This window comes from Phocoena phocoena, chromosome 4 (genome assembly GCF_963924675.1).
Source record: "Phocoena phocoena chromosome 4, mPhoPho1.1, whole genome shotgun sequence".
Taxonomy (NCBI): Eukaryota; Metazoa; Chordata; class Mammalia; order Artiodactyla; family Phocoenidae; genus Phocoena; species Phocoena phocoena.
The window spans coordinates 41,153,211-41,165,537 of record NC_089222.1 but is presented as its reverse complement, the minus strand read 5'-3'; the positions used below and the strand labels follow the sequence as shown (position 1 = coordinate 41,165,537).

Genomic DNA, 12,327 nt, shown 5'->3' with positions numbered 1-12,327 from the left:
CCTTTTTTTGAACAATGGGTGTAATGAATTTGGTTGGCTATAAAATGTGATCCTGAAAACAACTTTGCTGTTGTTTTCTCTTAAGAGATAGGGGATCAGTCACCCCAGTCACCTGAAGAGAGATGTCCTGCAAATCCCCAAGGACACAGATGGAATACACCAACAGGTGGGAGAGGAAACCAACATCAAATGGTACAAATTCTTTGGAAAACAGGCAACTTCTCAAACAGTTAAACACACAGCTCCCATAGGATCCAGCCATTCCACTCTTTGGTATTTCCCCAAGAGAAATGAAAGGATATGTCCGTACAAAGACTTGCACGTGAATGTTCACAGCACTTTTTATTTGTCATAGACAAAAACTAGAAACCACCCAAAGGTCCATCAACCAGGGAGCAGGGTATATCCATAAAATGGAACGCTACTCAGCCATAAAAAGGAATGAGCTATTGACATACACGATAACACAGATGAATCACAAAATAATTATATGCTGACTGAAAGATGCCAGACAAAATTGAGTACATATTATATGATTCCTTTTACATTAGTTTTAGTAAATGCAAGCTAACTTATAGTGATAGAAATAAGATCAGTGGTTGCCAAGGAACAGAATGGGAAGGATTGCAAAGCAGCAAGAGGATACTTTTGCGGGTGAGAGACAGATGCATCACCTTGACTTTAAGTGTGTAGTTAACTGTATGTCAATTCTACCTCAATGGAGCTATTTTTTAAAAACTAAAGAATCAAAAGGAGGGAGAAGTAGGAGGGAGAAAAAAGGGGTGAGTTTCCAGAAGCAGAACAGGCTCAGCATGGAGGATCACAGACTCTGAGGGAAAGAAAACCTCACAGAAGGACTATGGAGAAAAAAGGGTGAAGTTATACTCCACTCAGGAAGAGGAGGAGGTTGAGGCAGTGGGCAACCCCTTCCACTTGGTGATGGGGAGGCAGAAGAATGGTACTGTGACACACTAAGGTCCTGGAGAAGCAGGAGAAAGACAGAGGCTTGGGGCTGTGCTCAGAAGAGGGGAAATGGGAAGAGAAGCTCCAGGTTTCCCTCAGGACTGTCGCTCAGGACTGTCCACGCCAGTTCCCACAGAGCAGGCAGGGAGAAGGGAATTGAGGATGAACACGAACAGATGGGGGCAGGACTCACGTGACTTGGCACCCTGTTTCTAAATCTCACTCCTGGGTCGTGTGTGGCCCTTGAGTTTACCGGGGGCGTTCACACACCTGCAGGCCCAGGGCAGGACCATGAGAAACACAGGGACACAGGATGGGGGCGGGGAGGGGTCTGGCCAACTGGAGGGGGCACTTCCAGGAGTAGTTCTGGTTGTTGGGTCAAACCTCTCCCCTCCCCCTCTGCCCCCACCCCTCCCCCCAAAGACTGCTTCAGGCACAAGGGAGCTACTGGGGATAAGGCAGTGGAATAAAGTGACCTCGCCGCCCTCAGGGCTCTGACGTCAAGGTGAGGGCTTGGGACGTTGAGGAGCGGGTGGGCTGCGTGAGGCGAGGCAGGTTTGTGATGAAGCAGCCCTGAGAAGACAGCAGGAAGTCAGGCCACCAGAGCTTCCTTCAAGACTCCCCAGGCACCTCCTGCTCTGACACCAAAGGTGGTTCCCAGGAGCCTCCAAGCTCATCCCCCTCCACTGGCACCAAGGGAGAGATGAGCTGCTCACAACTTCACAAGGTAAAGGTCAGCCCTAGGTTTTAAGTCCTACCCAAACGTCGTGTGTTTTTAGATGTGCCTCTAAATCTTCCCTGGACTAGAGACAGCTGATTGTCAACACATCCTTGCAATCTCAGGCTTTCGTTTAGAGTGTATCACTGTAGCCAAGAGGAAGACAGGGGCGTTGGACAGGGATGGGGGGGCTGTCGCTGCTTTGCTAGGCAGAGCTCAACGTGTTTCCATTCAAACCAAACCAAACCAAACCAAACCCTGTCTGTGAGAAGAGATTCGTAAAGTCATGGGGTTTTATTTCCTAGTTTACTTCTGTCCTTAACATTAAGGAAATCCAAGAGAGGACCTGTCATTAGGAAACCCTTTAAGTTATTTCAGGAAGGTGGAAGCTCTTTCCTTTCCTTTTGTTTCAACTAACTTTGAGCATCAAAAGGAAAAAACCTAGTGTGGCATCAGAAGGAAGGACAAAAGCCCTTTCGTAGTTTTCTTACTGGGATCTTCGGCAAATCTCTTAACCTCTCTAGGCCTCAATTTTCTCAACTGTACAATAAGGGGGCTGGCTTAGGTCTGGGCTGTGTGAGTCTTATAAACACTTCATTTATTCAGTATTTGAGAACCTACTACTTCTCAGACACTATCGCAGGCACTAGGTTCCAGCAATTAAACCACGCAGTCAAGACCCCTGCACTCCAATGCGATTCTAGAGAACCAAAAATGAAGAACTGAACATGATAATGTCAGGCAGTGAGAAGCACTAAGAAAATACACGAGGAGTGCCTTGGTAGGTGGTGGAGTGCCTTACTCTGTATTGGGGAGGGGGGCCAGGGACAGCCTCTCTCAGGTGAGTTGAGCACAGTCTGGGATGATGAGGAGGAACCAGCCACTGGATTCCAAGCAGAGGTAACAGCACAAGCAAAAGTCATGTGGTGGTGGGCTTCCCTGGTGGCGCAGTGGTTGGGAGTCCGCCTGCCAAGGTAGGGGACGTGGGTTCGTGCCCCCCGTCCGGGAGGATCCCACATGCCGTGGAGCGGCTGGGCCCGTGAGCCATGGCCGCTGAGCCTGAGCGTCTGGAGCCTGTGCTCCGCAACGGGAGAGGCCACAGCAGTGAGAAGCCCGCGTACCGCAAAATAAAAAAAAAAAAAAAAAAAAAAAAAAAGTCATGTGGTGGGAATAACTTATTTGGGTCTCTTCACAGGTGAAGGAAGGAGCTGTACCTGCCTTTTTCATTTTATACCCCTCCTCCCAGTACTATGTATTAATTTCACTTAAATGTATTTACACACAACTTTTTAAGGAGGAGCAAAAATATCACTCGATTCGAGCAACTCCTTCAGGACAGACTTCTTCTTTTGCACCAACTCCTTTGTTACTCTCAAACTTCTGTCCTCTGGGTTATAAATTCTTGCACTTATTCCAGGCAGGAGTAAACAAGATTTTAACCAGTGTTTTCCAAACTTTTATGACAGCGACCCACAGTGGGAAAGAAATCTTACACTGTAACCCAATGTCTACATAAAACTGAGACAAAACTTTCTAAAAAAAAACAATCTTACTGTGACTACCTGCAACACACTGCAGTGCATTCTATCTTATTTTTTAAAAAGTGATAAGGTGATTTCATGGGGAACTTGCAGTTTGAAAAACACTATTCTAAACTAACAGCAGCTAGTAATTTTGTTCCAATACAAACCAAAATACGGAAAATTTCAATATTAAACAACCTCACAGGCTACTTCCTTCTGCTGTTTTTTTTTTTGTACATATACTTACTTTGAATCAATGGAACCCAAATTTCGGTGTGACTTGTGGAAGAAATGCCCAGGGGGGAGATTTTCAGGAGGGTGAGGGAAGGAGAGGGGAGGAACCCACAATGCAAACTGTTCGCTAGGTGAGAAGACAAGACACCCTCAGGTTTCAAAGATGGCCCAAGAAGGAAAGATTCAGACTCTACAACAATAAGGAAGAAGATGTGTGTGTGTGTGTTTTGGGGTAGGCTGGTCTGTTAGGTTAGCCATTAAATTATAAGTTCCTGGGGGGTGGGGCGGGGAGTCAATCTGCATCCCTACCTCGCTCACCGTAATTTCAGGCCCACGTGGTCAGATGTGTAACTGCAGCGCTGAGAATCACACCTTGAATTTAGCACAGAACACATGGGTGCTCAAGAACTTTTTGAATAACGCAACTCATTGTCATCATCAAACCCTAACTTTGCATGTATACCCAATTATTACATTTTCCTGGAATGTAAAAATGTCAGGCCATTGTAAAGGAATCTTATGTATCTTCAAGTCATTGTTTAAGTCCAGGGAGCTTAATCAGGTATTTTTCTCAGCACTAGGTGGGAAAAGCATGTTTTGAATTGCAAGGTACAAGACAGAGTACTGGCTGTAATGGAAAGATTCCGTGTCTGCGAGTGGCCGTGGTAAACAGCTGGTATTAAAATGAGTGTGTTAATTTAATAGGTAGTTTCTCAAGGGACACTAACCAGTGGGCTCTGTCAGGCAAGGGCTCTCTCTGATAGAAACCGTGCCAATTAACTGTCCTTACCCTTTAAGTCAGAAGTGCATGCACCCAATTTCCAGTAGCCCCAGGGCCCTGGAGCCGAAAACTTACACCTGCAAGCAAGCATTCTCCCACACTGCCACACACAGAAAGCAGCTCATTTAAACTGTATGCCCTTCAGCCCCATTTAGGATCCGTTCATTAATGATTTCAAATTACAACTGTTGCTTTATCTCAAAACAGTGATAAATAGGGGAGCTACATTCATGATGCTTTTCTTTTAAGTCATTTATCTGCTCTCCTCTCAGGGGCAAAAAAGATGAGACAAGTGTGGACCTGCCAGAGCTTCTTATTATAGATGTATCCCTCCTTCCCTCTCTCTCTCTCTTTTCCACTCCAGCACCCTTCCCTCTCTCGGTTTCCTGAACTCAGGCACAAGCCTCCGGTAAGGAACTGCTTATCAAAACTAGGAGGGATTCAGCGGAGAGGGGGTGAGTCAGCCCACAGAGGAAAGAACCACTCCCTCATCCTAGCAGGTCAATTCACCCGTTCCCTCAGGTCAACAATAGATCGGGTTTCAGAAAGGAAAAAATCTCAGAGGAGGGCGGTCAACCCATTACAATTCAGGAGCATCCGCTCAAACGCCAAGAGGGAACAATCCCTGCTGCCTCACCGGAGGTGTGGGCAGGCGAATGCGTGCTTGTGCGCAGGGACAGCCCGTATATGGACGAGACATTAGTGGCAACGAAGGGACACCCACCACGGCTGACAAAGCCACAACTATTACGACCTGAAATATCACCCACACACAGGCCACCGACTTCGGTGCCAAAATCTCCCCGGATTTATTTTCAGGCAAGTGACTCACAACCTCGTCTCCATAAGTAATTCCATTAAAATGAGTCTCTGGTTCCACTAACCCGACTTTCCGCTGCCCTCTGGCTACCCCTCCCTCCTCTCCGCCCATCCTGCAAACCCGGACAGCTCAGAGACTGAGCAACGGTACCCCAGGGGAGCATAAGTCAGGCTCTCCTGCCCGGCACCCACCCTCGGGGTAGGATGAATGGGGCCGCCGCTGGGCGGGAGCGCGGGTAGGGCGCGTGCGGGCTGTGCGCGGGGTGTGTACGTGTGTGCGCGCGTGGGCACGCACCCCGGGCAACTTACCGAGGTGGAGTTGGTCCTCGCCTGGCCCTGGTTCCGCACCTCCTGCTCCCGGAACTGCAGCCCAGCCAGATGCTTCTCCAGAGCCTCCCAGTCCATAGGGGGCACCGGGGGCTCCTCCGGGACGCACGTCCCGCTGTCCGTGGGCTGAAGACAGAGGCTCCCGGCCGCCGGGCCCCGGCCACCGCGCCGGCCCCCAGCCGGCTGAGGCTTCTGGACCGCCCGGCGGGGGCCCCGGGAGCCGCTCGGCCGGCTGGCCACCACGTTGCCATTGTGCCTGAGGTCCTGGGGGTCGTGCGGGTGGAGGTTGCCGTTGGGCACGGGGGGCGGCATGGCGGTGGTGGCGCCCCTGCCGCCGCCGCTGCGGGTCCTGGCGCTCACGTCCCCCGGCTCCTGGGCAGGACAGCGGTCATCCCGGTACCCTCGCTCGCTGCGCTCCTCCTCGTCTTCCTTCTCCGCGTCCTCCTCCGGCGCCCACTCATCAATCACCTTCTTCTGGTAGACCGGGAAGGGCTCCTCATAGCCCTCCAGGGCAGACACCAAGTCCAGGCTGCCCCCCGGCGACGGCGAGGATTTGCACTCGGAGCAAGGGGTCACTTTGGTGGAGTTGGACTGCGAACTGGCGCGGCTACTGCTGCTGCTGCTGCCGGCGTCACTGCCTAGATCCATCCCATCCTCTCGGTAATCCTGGGGGGAGGAGGCAGAAAGAGTGAGCCGCCGGGCCGAGCCTGCTCCGGCCGCCGCCCGCCGCCCGCCGCGAACGCCCCGGCCCAGAGCCCCGTGCCCGCCTGGCTGGAGGTGCGCCCCCCAAAGAGGCCTGCGGCGGGGGAGCCGGCACCAGCCTGAGGCTTTCCTCATCCCATCCCCTCCCCTGCGACAGGCAGACTTCCTCCGGGTAACTAACCCTCAAATCAGCAAAGGGGGTGCCCAGCCACCGGCACGTAGACTTTCCATAAGAGGGACCCCGGGGCGCGCATGGACTTTGTTTTAACCATTTTGCGCCGGGCGCGCCCCCGCACCCCGCCCCAGGGATTCTCCGAGAACCAGACACTTTCCCAGAGAATTATAATTCCCTGGGGGCGGGGACCGAGAAGAGGGTGGGCGGCTACTAAATTCGCACCTCGCTCAGGGCGCCGAGACCACCCCCTACCCGGCCCCGCCCCGCCCCCGCCGGCGGCCGGGAGCCCGGCTCCGCTGGCGAGCCGAGCTTTACTTTCTAAGGAACCGCAGGCAGCTCGGAGGGCTCACTCCCGCCTCCGCGCCTCCCCGGCCCGCCCCTCCTCAGCTCGCCGGAAGGCTCGGGGTGGGGGCCGCTCTCGGCTCCCGCCGGGCAGGGTGGCCCCCGCGGCCCCCAAAGGTGTGCGGGGCCGGGGCGCGACGGCCGTAGCTGCAGGCGCCGCCGCCGCCCTGGGGGAGGGAGGACGCGCCCTGCCGGCATGGAGCCGGTCCCGCCACCGAGCATGCCCAGAGGCTGCCGGGCGCGGCGCAGTCCGCTCTCCCGGCTTTCTCGGAAGCAGGCTGGGGTGGGAGGCCGGGCGGGGATCGCGTTGGAGGGGCCGGGAAAAGGCCCGAGGGAAGGGGACTCGGGGCTTTAGGGGCGCAGACAGGACCACTTAGTAGGGGCGGCGCCCTGGGGAGGGTGGTGAATTTTAACCCCCAGACACACTCATATTTCCTGGGAGAGCCTCAAGCCCTCTCTGCGGGGCTCATTACCCCGCCTAAACCCCCGCGCATCCCAAAGCGCAGGCTCGGTGCCTCCCAAACCCGCGCGGAAGTCCCCAAGTGACCCCTTTCAGGACCTCCCTCCCGCTACATGCGCACATACACAAGCCCATGTGGGAGTCCGAGTGACGTGTGCTTCGTGGTCATGCACCATCATTTCCCTTCCACCTTCCTCCTCGCCGCTTCCTCTCCCTCCACCGCCCAGCTCCAGTCGCCTGGCCGTCTCCCTTGTAAGTTCAGGTTGTGGGTGGAACCTGTTGCGTTAGCTCACGTTTTCTTTCCCCTCCCGGCTGCACGCCGAGGATGACCTATGAGAGGTGTGTGTATGAGGAATGGAGGAGTGTGAGATGGGATTCCTGTCTGGCATGGAGGTGGGGAATCTGAGCTAAAGGTTTGGGCGAGCCTCCAAAGTCCCCTTTGGCCACCTCCAATCAAGGGGACATTAAAGGAGGGGAAGAGGTGGGTGTCAGGTCACAAGCTCCTGGCACAGACGCTGGCTTGGCTTCCTAAATTTTTCAGGTAACCGAGTCGAAAAAAACCTCTGCTGGATTTTTCAAAACACAGCGCCGGCCTTAGTTTGGCAGCTCGTCCTCTTTAGGAACAAGGTTCCATGAAGGGAAAGATAACCAACACTTGGAAAACGGATATGGGTCACAGAGCACCTTTTAAGGATTAAGACTTTACTGTGAAGAAACTGTTACCCAACTCTGATTATGAAAAACAGCACTTAGAAGTTAAATGTCCTCCCACAGGCAAAAAAAGATAAATATGTGTGGTGATGGATGTAACTAGATGGGGGGAATCCTTCCACAACATGTGTGTGTGTGTGTGTGTGTGTGTGTGTATGTATATATATTTTTTAACCATAGTGGACACTTTAAATATCTTACAATTTTATATGTCAGTTATATTTCAATAAAGCCAAAAAAATTTTTTTTAAGAAAAAGAAGAAACAAAAATCTGCTTAATTTTACTACAGATTGGGGAAAACCAGTTTCCTTGAACTTCCAGATTTGGGACTGTTACTGATTATTCCCAGTGAATTCTAGTCTGGACCAGGCCACCACCCTGGCTTGGCACCCTCCAGATGGAGGAATGGGGGAATGCTTGGAATTGTTTAGTAGGGAGTGGCTGCCACCCTGACATTTCTTCTAGGTCCTAAATGGGAGAGACCCTTTGTTTAAGTGATTTCTGTGAAGTGCGACCCTTTCCTCTCTTAGGTAGGCTTGAGCCAGGGAAGATAAACTAATCTTAAGTTGTCTGGAAGCAGCTATCTTATGAGTAACAGGAAAGGAGGCCTTCTGGTCTGGCCCCTTTACAGCCCTTCTATAAAACAGGACTGATTATAACTTAAAATATCTTTTATGGTGACATCTGTAAACAGCCTGCCCCGTGCTCCAAATATGGTTTGATTTTGAGGTTGCTGTGGAGCCCTGGGTCAGCTGGCTGCCCCCCTGTGGAGTAGAGGTGGCCCTGTGAGTGTTCAGAGATATGGGAAGAAAGCATTGGGTGCGTCCTGGGAACTAGATAGCTGCTTTTCAAGTCACCATGTGACTTGGCAAGGCTTAGGTCAGAAAAAGCTCCCTGCTCTGTGGCAGGACAGAGGTAGACAGACAAGTATTGATCAGCTGGGGTGATAATGGAGAGTTGTGGTCTCGGTCCAATTTTCAAGTATCAGTACCTCCTCAGCCAGCCACCCAGACTCCCTCCTGGGCTCTGGTTCAGCCCTTTGCTGCCCAGATGGTCTGTGTTCAGGGAATGCAAAATGACGCCTTAGAAAAACATTTGGCAAGGTAAATCCACTGCCAAAAATGCATGGCATTTCAAAGCCAAATAGAAACATCTTTGAATTATCTGTCCTTTTAAATTATTTTCTGACCAGATATTCTGGATCAGATGGGAAAGTGCCAGGTTTCCTTTCTTTTCTTTTCTCTTTATGCAAGGTGCCTGGCTAGCCCAGTTCACGTTCTGTTTCCAGCTTTCCATCTCCTGCCAAGAACCGTCCCACTTTGGAACAGGAAGCCCTGCCAACTGCTAGGCCAGCAACAGTCTACAGATATGTGCAGCGGGATGGAGAGATGATTTGCAAAGTGATTGAAAGGCCCTGTCTTCCTGTTTACAGGAACAGTTCCTCAAGTCAGGGGCTTGGGGCTTACAGACTTAGATTTGTCCCCTGCAAACTCTGTAAATTAGATGTCAGACATGTGAGTCAGATGGGTGTCATCCCAGACTAGCACCTTTCCCCAGCAATCACCAGGGTCCTGTCCCTCTCAATACCCACTGGCCCCACCCTAGTCTAGACCACCACTGTGTCCTGAAATTACTAAACAGTCTCCCTACTCTCTCTGCCCATTCTCTGCAAGCAGCCAGAGTGCCTTTCTAAAATGCAAATCTGAGCAAGTCTCTCCTTCCTTCATTAACCAACCGCCACCCCACGCCTCCTCCCACACCAGGGCTCCTCACTGCCCTTAAAGGAACTGCTTCCTGCCCAACCTCCCCCAACTTCTTTTGGTTAATTTCTACTCATCCTTTAAGTCTCAGCTTCAATGCCACTTCCTCCTGGAAGGCTTCCCTGATTCTTTGTACCCACACACAGGGGATCATGTGACTTTCCTGTGTTCCCATGACACTCACTGAACTTATCACATATGCTGAATCCAGGTTGCTGTTTAATTTCTTATCTTCTTTACTAGACTCAAGAAATCCATTTTATATCAAGACCCAGGTCACACATACATATAAAAATATTTTAAAAGTTTCCTAAAACTCTTATTTTGTAAAATTCTATCCTAAGTCATTGAAAACAAAATGTGGTCACACTTCACCACTGACTTCACAAGCCTTAAATGGGTCAGGGTTCCTAGTATGAAAAAGTACTCTAAATTCCATGAAGGAAGGGGCCATTTCTATCTTGTTCATGGTAATTGGAATGGAATAGGAACTTGATATTTGTTGCTGGAATTATTAATAGTAACATTTAATCCTCAAAAATACCTATATATAAAAAAAATAGTATCTCCATCAATAGGTAAGGAAGCTGAAGACAGTAAGGTTAAGTAACTAATGTCAAAGCCGGGTGGCAGAGCCAGGATTTGAACCAGGTAGATGGGCTTCAGTATCCTTGCTCTCAGTCATTGAGCTAAGAGCTCAGCATCCCTTGGTCCAGATGCATACAGATGTACTGACTAAGCAAAAATATCAGACAGAGTCTCCTTGCAGCAACCTCAATGAGTTCTCTGTCTCCTGCCCTGCAGAGCCTCCTTGGGCAGTATTTATGTCTATGCAGAGGAAAAGGCAGCTGGAAAGAGCAGCTGTTCCCCTCTGCTCATAGGTTCTCCAGTCAGCCTCCTCAACTGTCAACAAGTTCAGCAATAATCAGCAAGTTGAGGGATTTCATTGTCTAAAGGAAGAGTACAGACACCTCAGAAAATGAATTTCACATTGTTATGAATTAGATGCCTTAAGTTCCCCGCAAAACAAATCCTTTAAGAAGGTAGCCACCCTGAGATTGGGGTATTCATTTTGACATGGAAAGGAAACTGTCTGGAATAACAGCCTAAAGGTATGGATGAGATCATCTTCCTTAGGGGTCAGTGCTATTTATAGGATTTTAATCTGTAAAGGCAACATTTGAGAAAAGGCGTGAATGAAATATTTATATCATAAAGAGTAAGAAGAAGGGGGGAAAAGATTTATTATATTTGCTGAAGGAAACAATAGCAAAGATCAATAAAACTAAAAGCTGGTTCTTTGAGAAGATAAACAAAATTGATAAACCATTAGCCAGACTCACCAAGAAATAAAGGGAGAAGATTCAAACCAATAGAATTAGAAATGAAAAAGGAGAAGTAACAATTGACACTGCAGAAATACAAAGGATCATGAGAGATCACTACAAGCAACTCTAGGCCAATAAAATGGACAACCTGGAAGAAATGGACAAATTCTTAGAAAAGCACAACCTTCTGAGACTGAACCTGGAAGAAACAGAAAATATGAACAGACCAATCACAAGCACTGAAATTGAGACTGTGATTAAAAATCTTCCAACAAACAAAAGCCCAGGACCAGATGGCTTCACAGGCGAATTCTATCATACATTTAGCGAAGAGCTAACACCTATCCTTCTCAAACTCTTCCAAAATATAGCAGAGGGAGGAGCACTCCCAAACTCATTCTACAAGGCCACCATCACCCTGATACCAAAACCAGACAAAGATGTCACAAAGAAAGAAAACTATAGGCCAATATCAGTGATGAACATAGATGCAAAAATCCTCAACAAAATACTAGCAAACAGAATCCAACAGCACATTAAAAGATCATACACCATGATTAAGTGAAGTTTATCCCAGGAATGCAAGGATTCTTCAATATATGCAAATCAATCAGTGTGATAAACCATATTAACAAATTGAAGGAGAAAAATCATGTGATCATCTCAATAGATGCAGAAAAAGCTTTTGACAAAATTCAACACCCATTTATGATAAAAACCCTCCAGAAGTAGGCATAGAAGGAACTTACCTCAACATAATAAAGGCCATATATGACCAAGCCACAGCCAACATCCTTCTCTATGGAGAGAAACTGAAACCATTTCCACTAAGATCAGGAACAAGACAAGGTTGTCCACTCTCACCACTATTATTCAACATAGTTTTGGAAGTTGTAGTCACAGCAATCAGAGAAGAAAAAGAAATGAAAGGAATACAAATCTGAAAAGAAGTAAAGCTGTCACTGTTTGCAGATGACATGATACTATACATAGAGAATCCTAAAGATGCTACCAGAAAACTACTAGAGCTAAAGTAGTAAAGTAGCTAAAGTGGTAAAGTAGCAGGATACAAAATTAAGAGAAATCTCTTGCATTCCTATACACCAATGATGAAAAATCTGAAAGAGAAATTAAGGAAACACTCCCATTTACCATTGCAACAAAAAGAATAAAATACCTAGGAATAAACCTACCAAAGGAGACAAAAGACCAGTAGGCAGAAAACTATAAGACACTGATGAAAGAAATTAAAGATGATACCAACAGATGGAGAGATATACCATGTTTTTGGATTGGAAGAATCAACATTGTGAAAATGACTCTACTACCCAAAGCAATCTACAGATTCAATGCAATCCCTATCAAACTACCAATGGCATTTTTCACAGCACTAGAACAAAAAATTTCACAATTTGTATGGAAACACAAAAGACCCCGAATAGCCAAAGCAATCTTGAGAAAGAAAAATGGAGCTGGAGGAATC

At 48.7% G+C, this 12,327-nt stretch overlaps 1 protein-coding gene across 7 annotated transcripts in view; it reads right to left on the bottom strand.

Moving 5' to 3' along the window:
* SCHIP1 (schwannomin interacting protein 1) overlaps positions 1-7,223 on the bottom strand; it is a 125,704-nt gene extending 118,481 nt beyond the window's left edge. For 2 of the 7 annotated variants that reach the window (XM_065876831.1, XM_065876832.1), the window contains exon 1: positions 5,348-6,013. In XM_065876831.1, coding sequence (XP_065732903.1) covers positions 5,348-6,013 — 666 coding nt within the window. Of the gene's footprint in view, positions 1-5,347; positions 6,032-6,248; positions 6,458-6,557; positions 6,712-7,169 lie in introns of those variants that run through there. The other 5 variants (XM_065876828.1, XM_065876829.1, XM_065876830.1 and 2 more) reach the window with 5 other exon arrangements.
* Between the last annotated feature and the right edge of the window lie 5,104 nt (positions 7,224-12,327).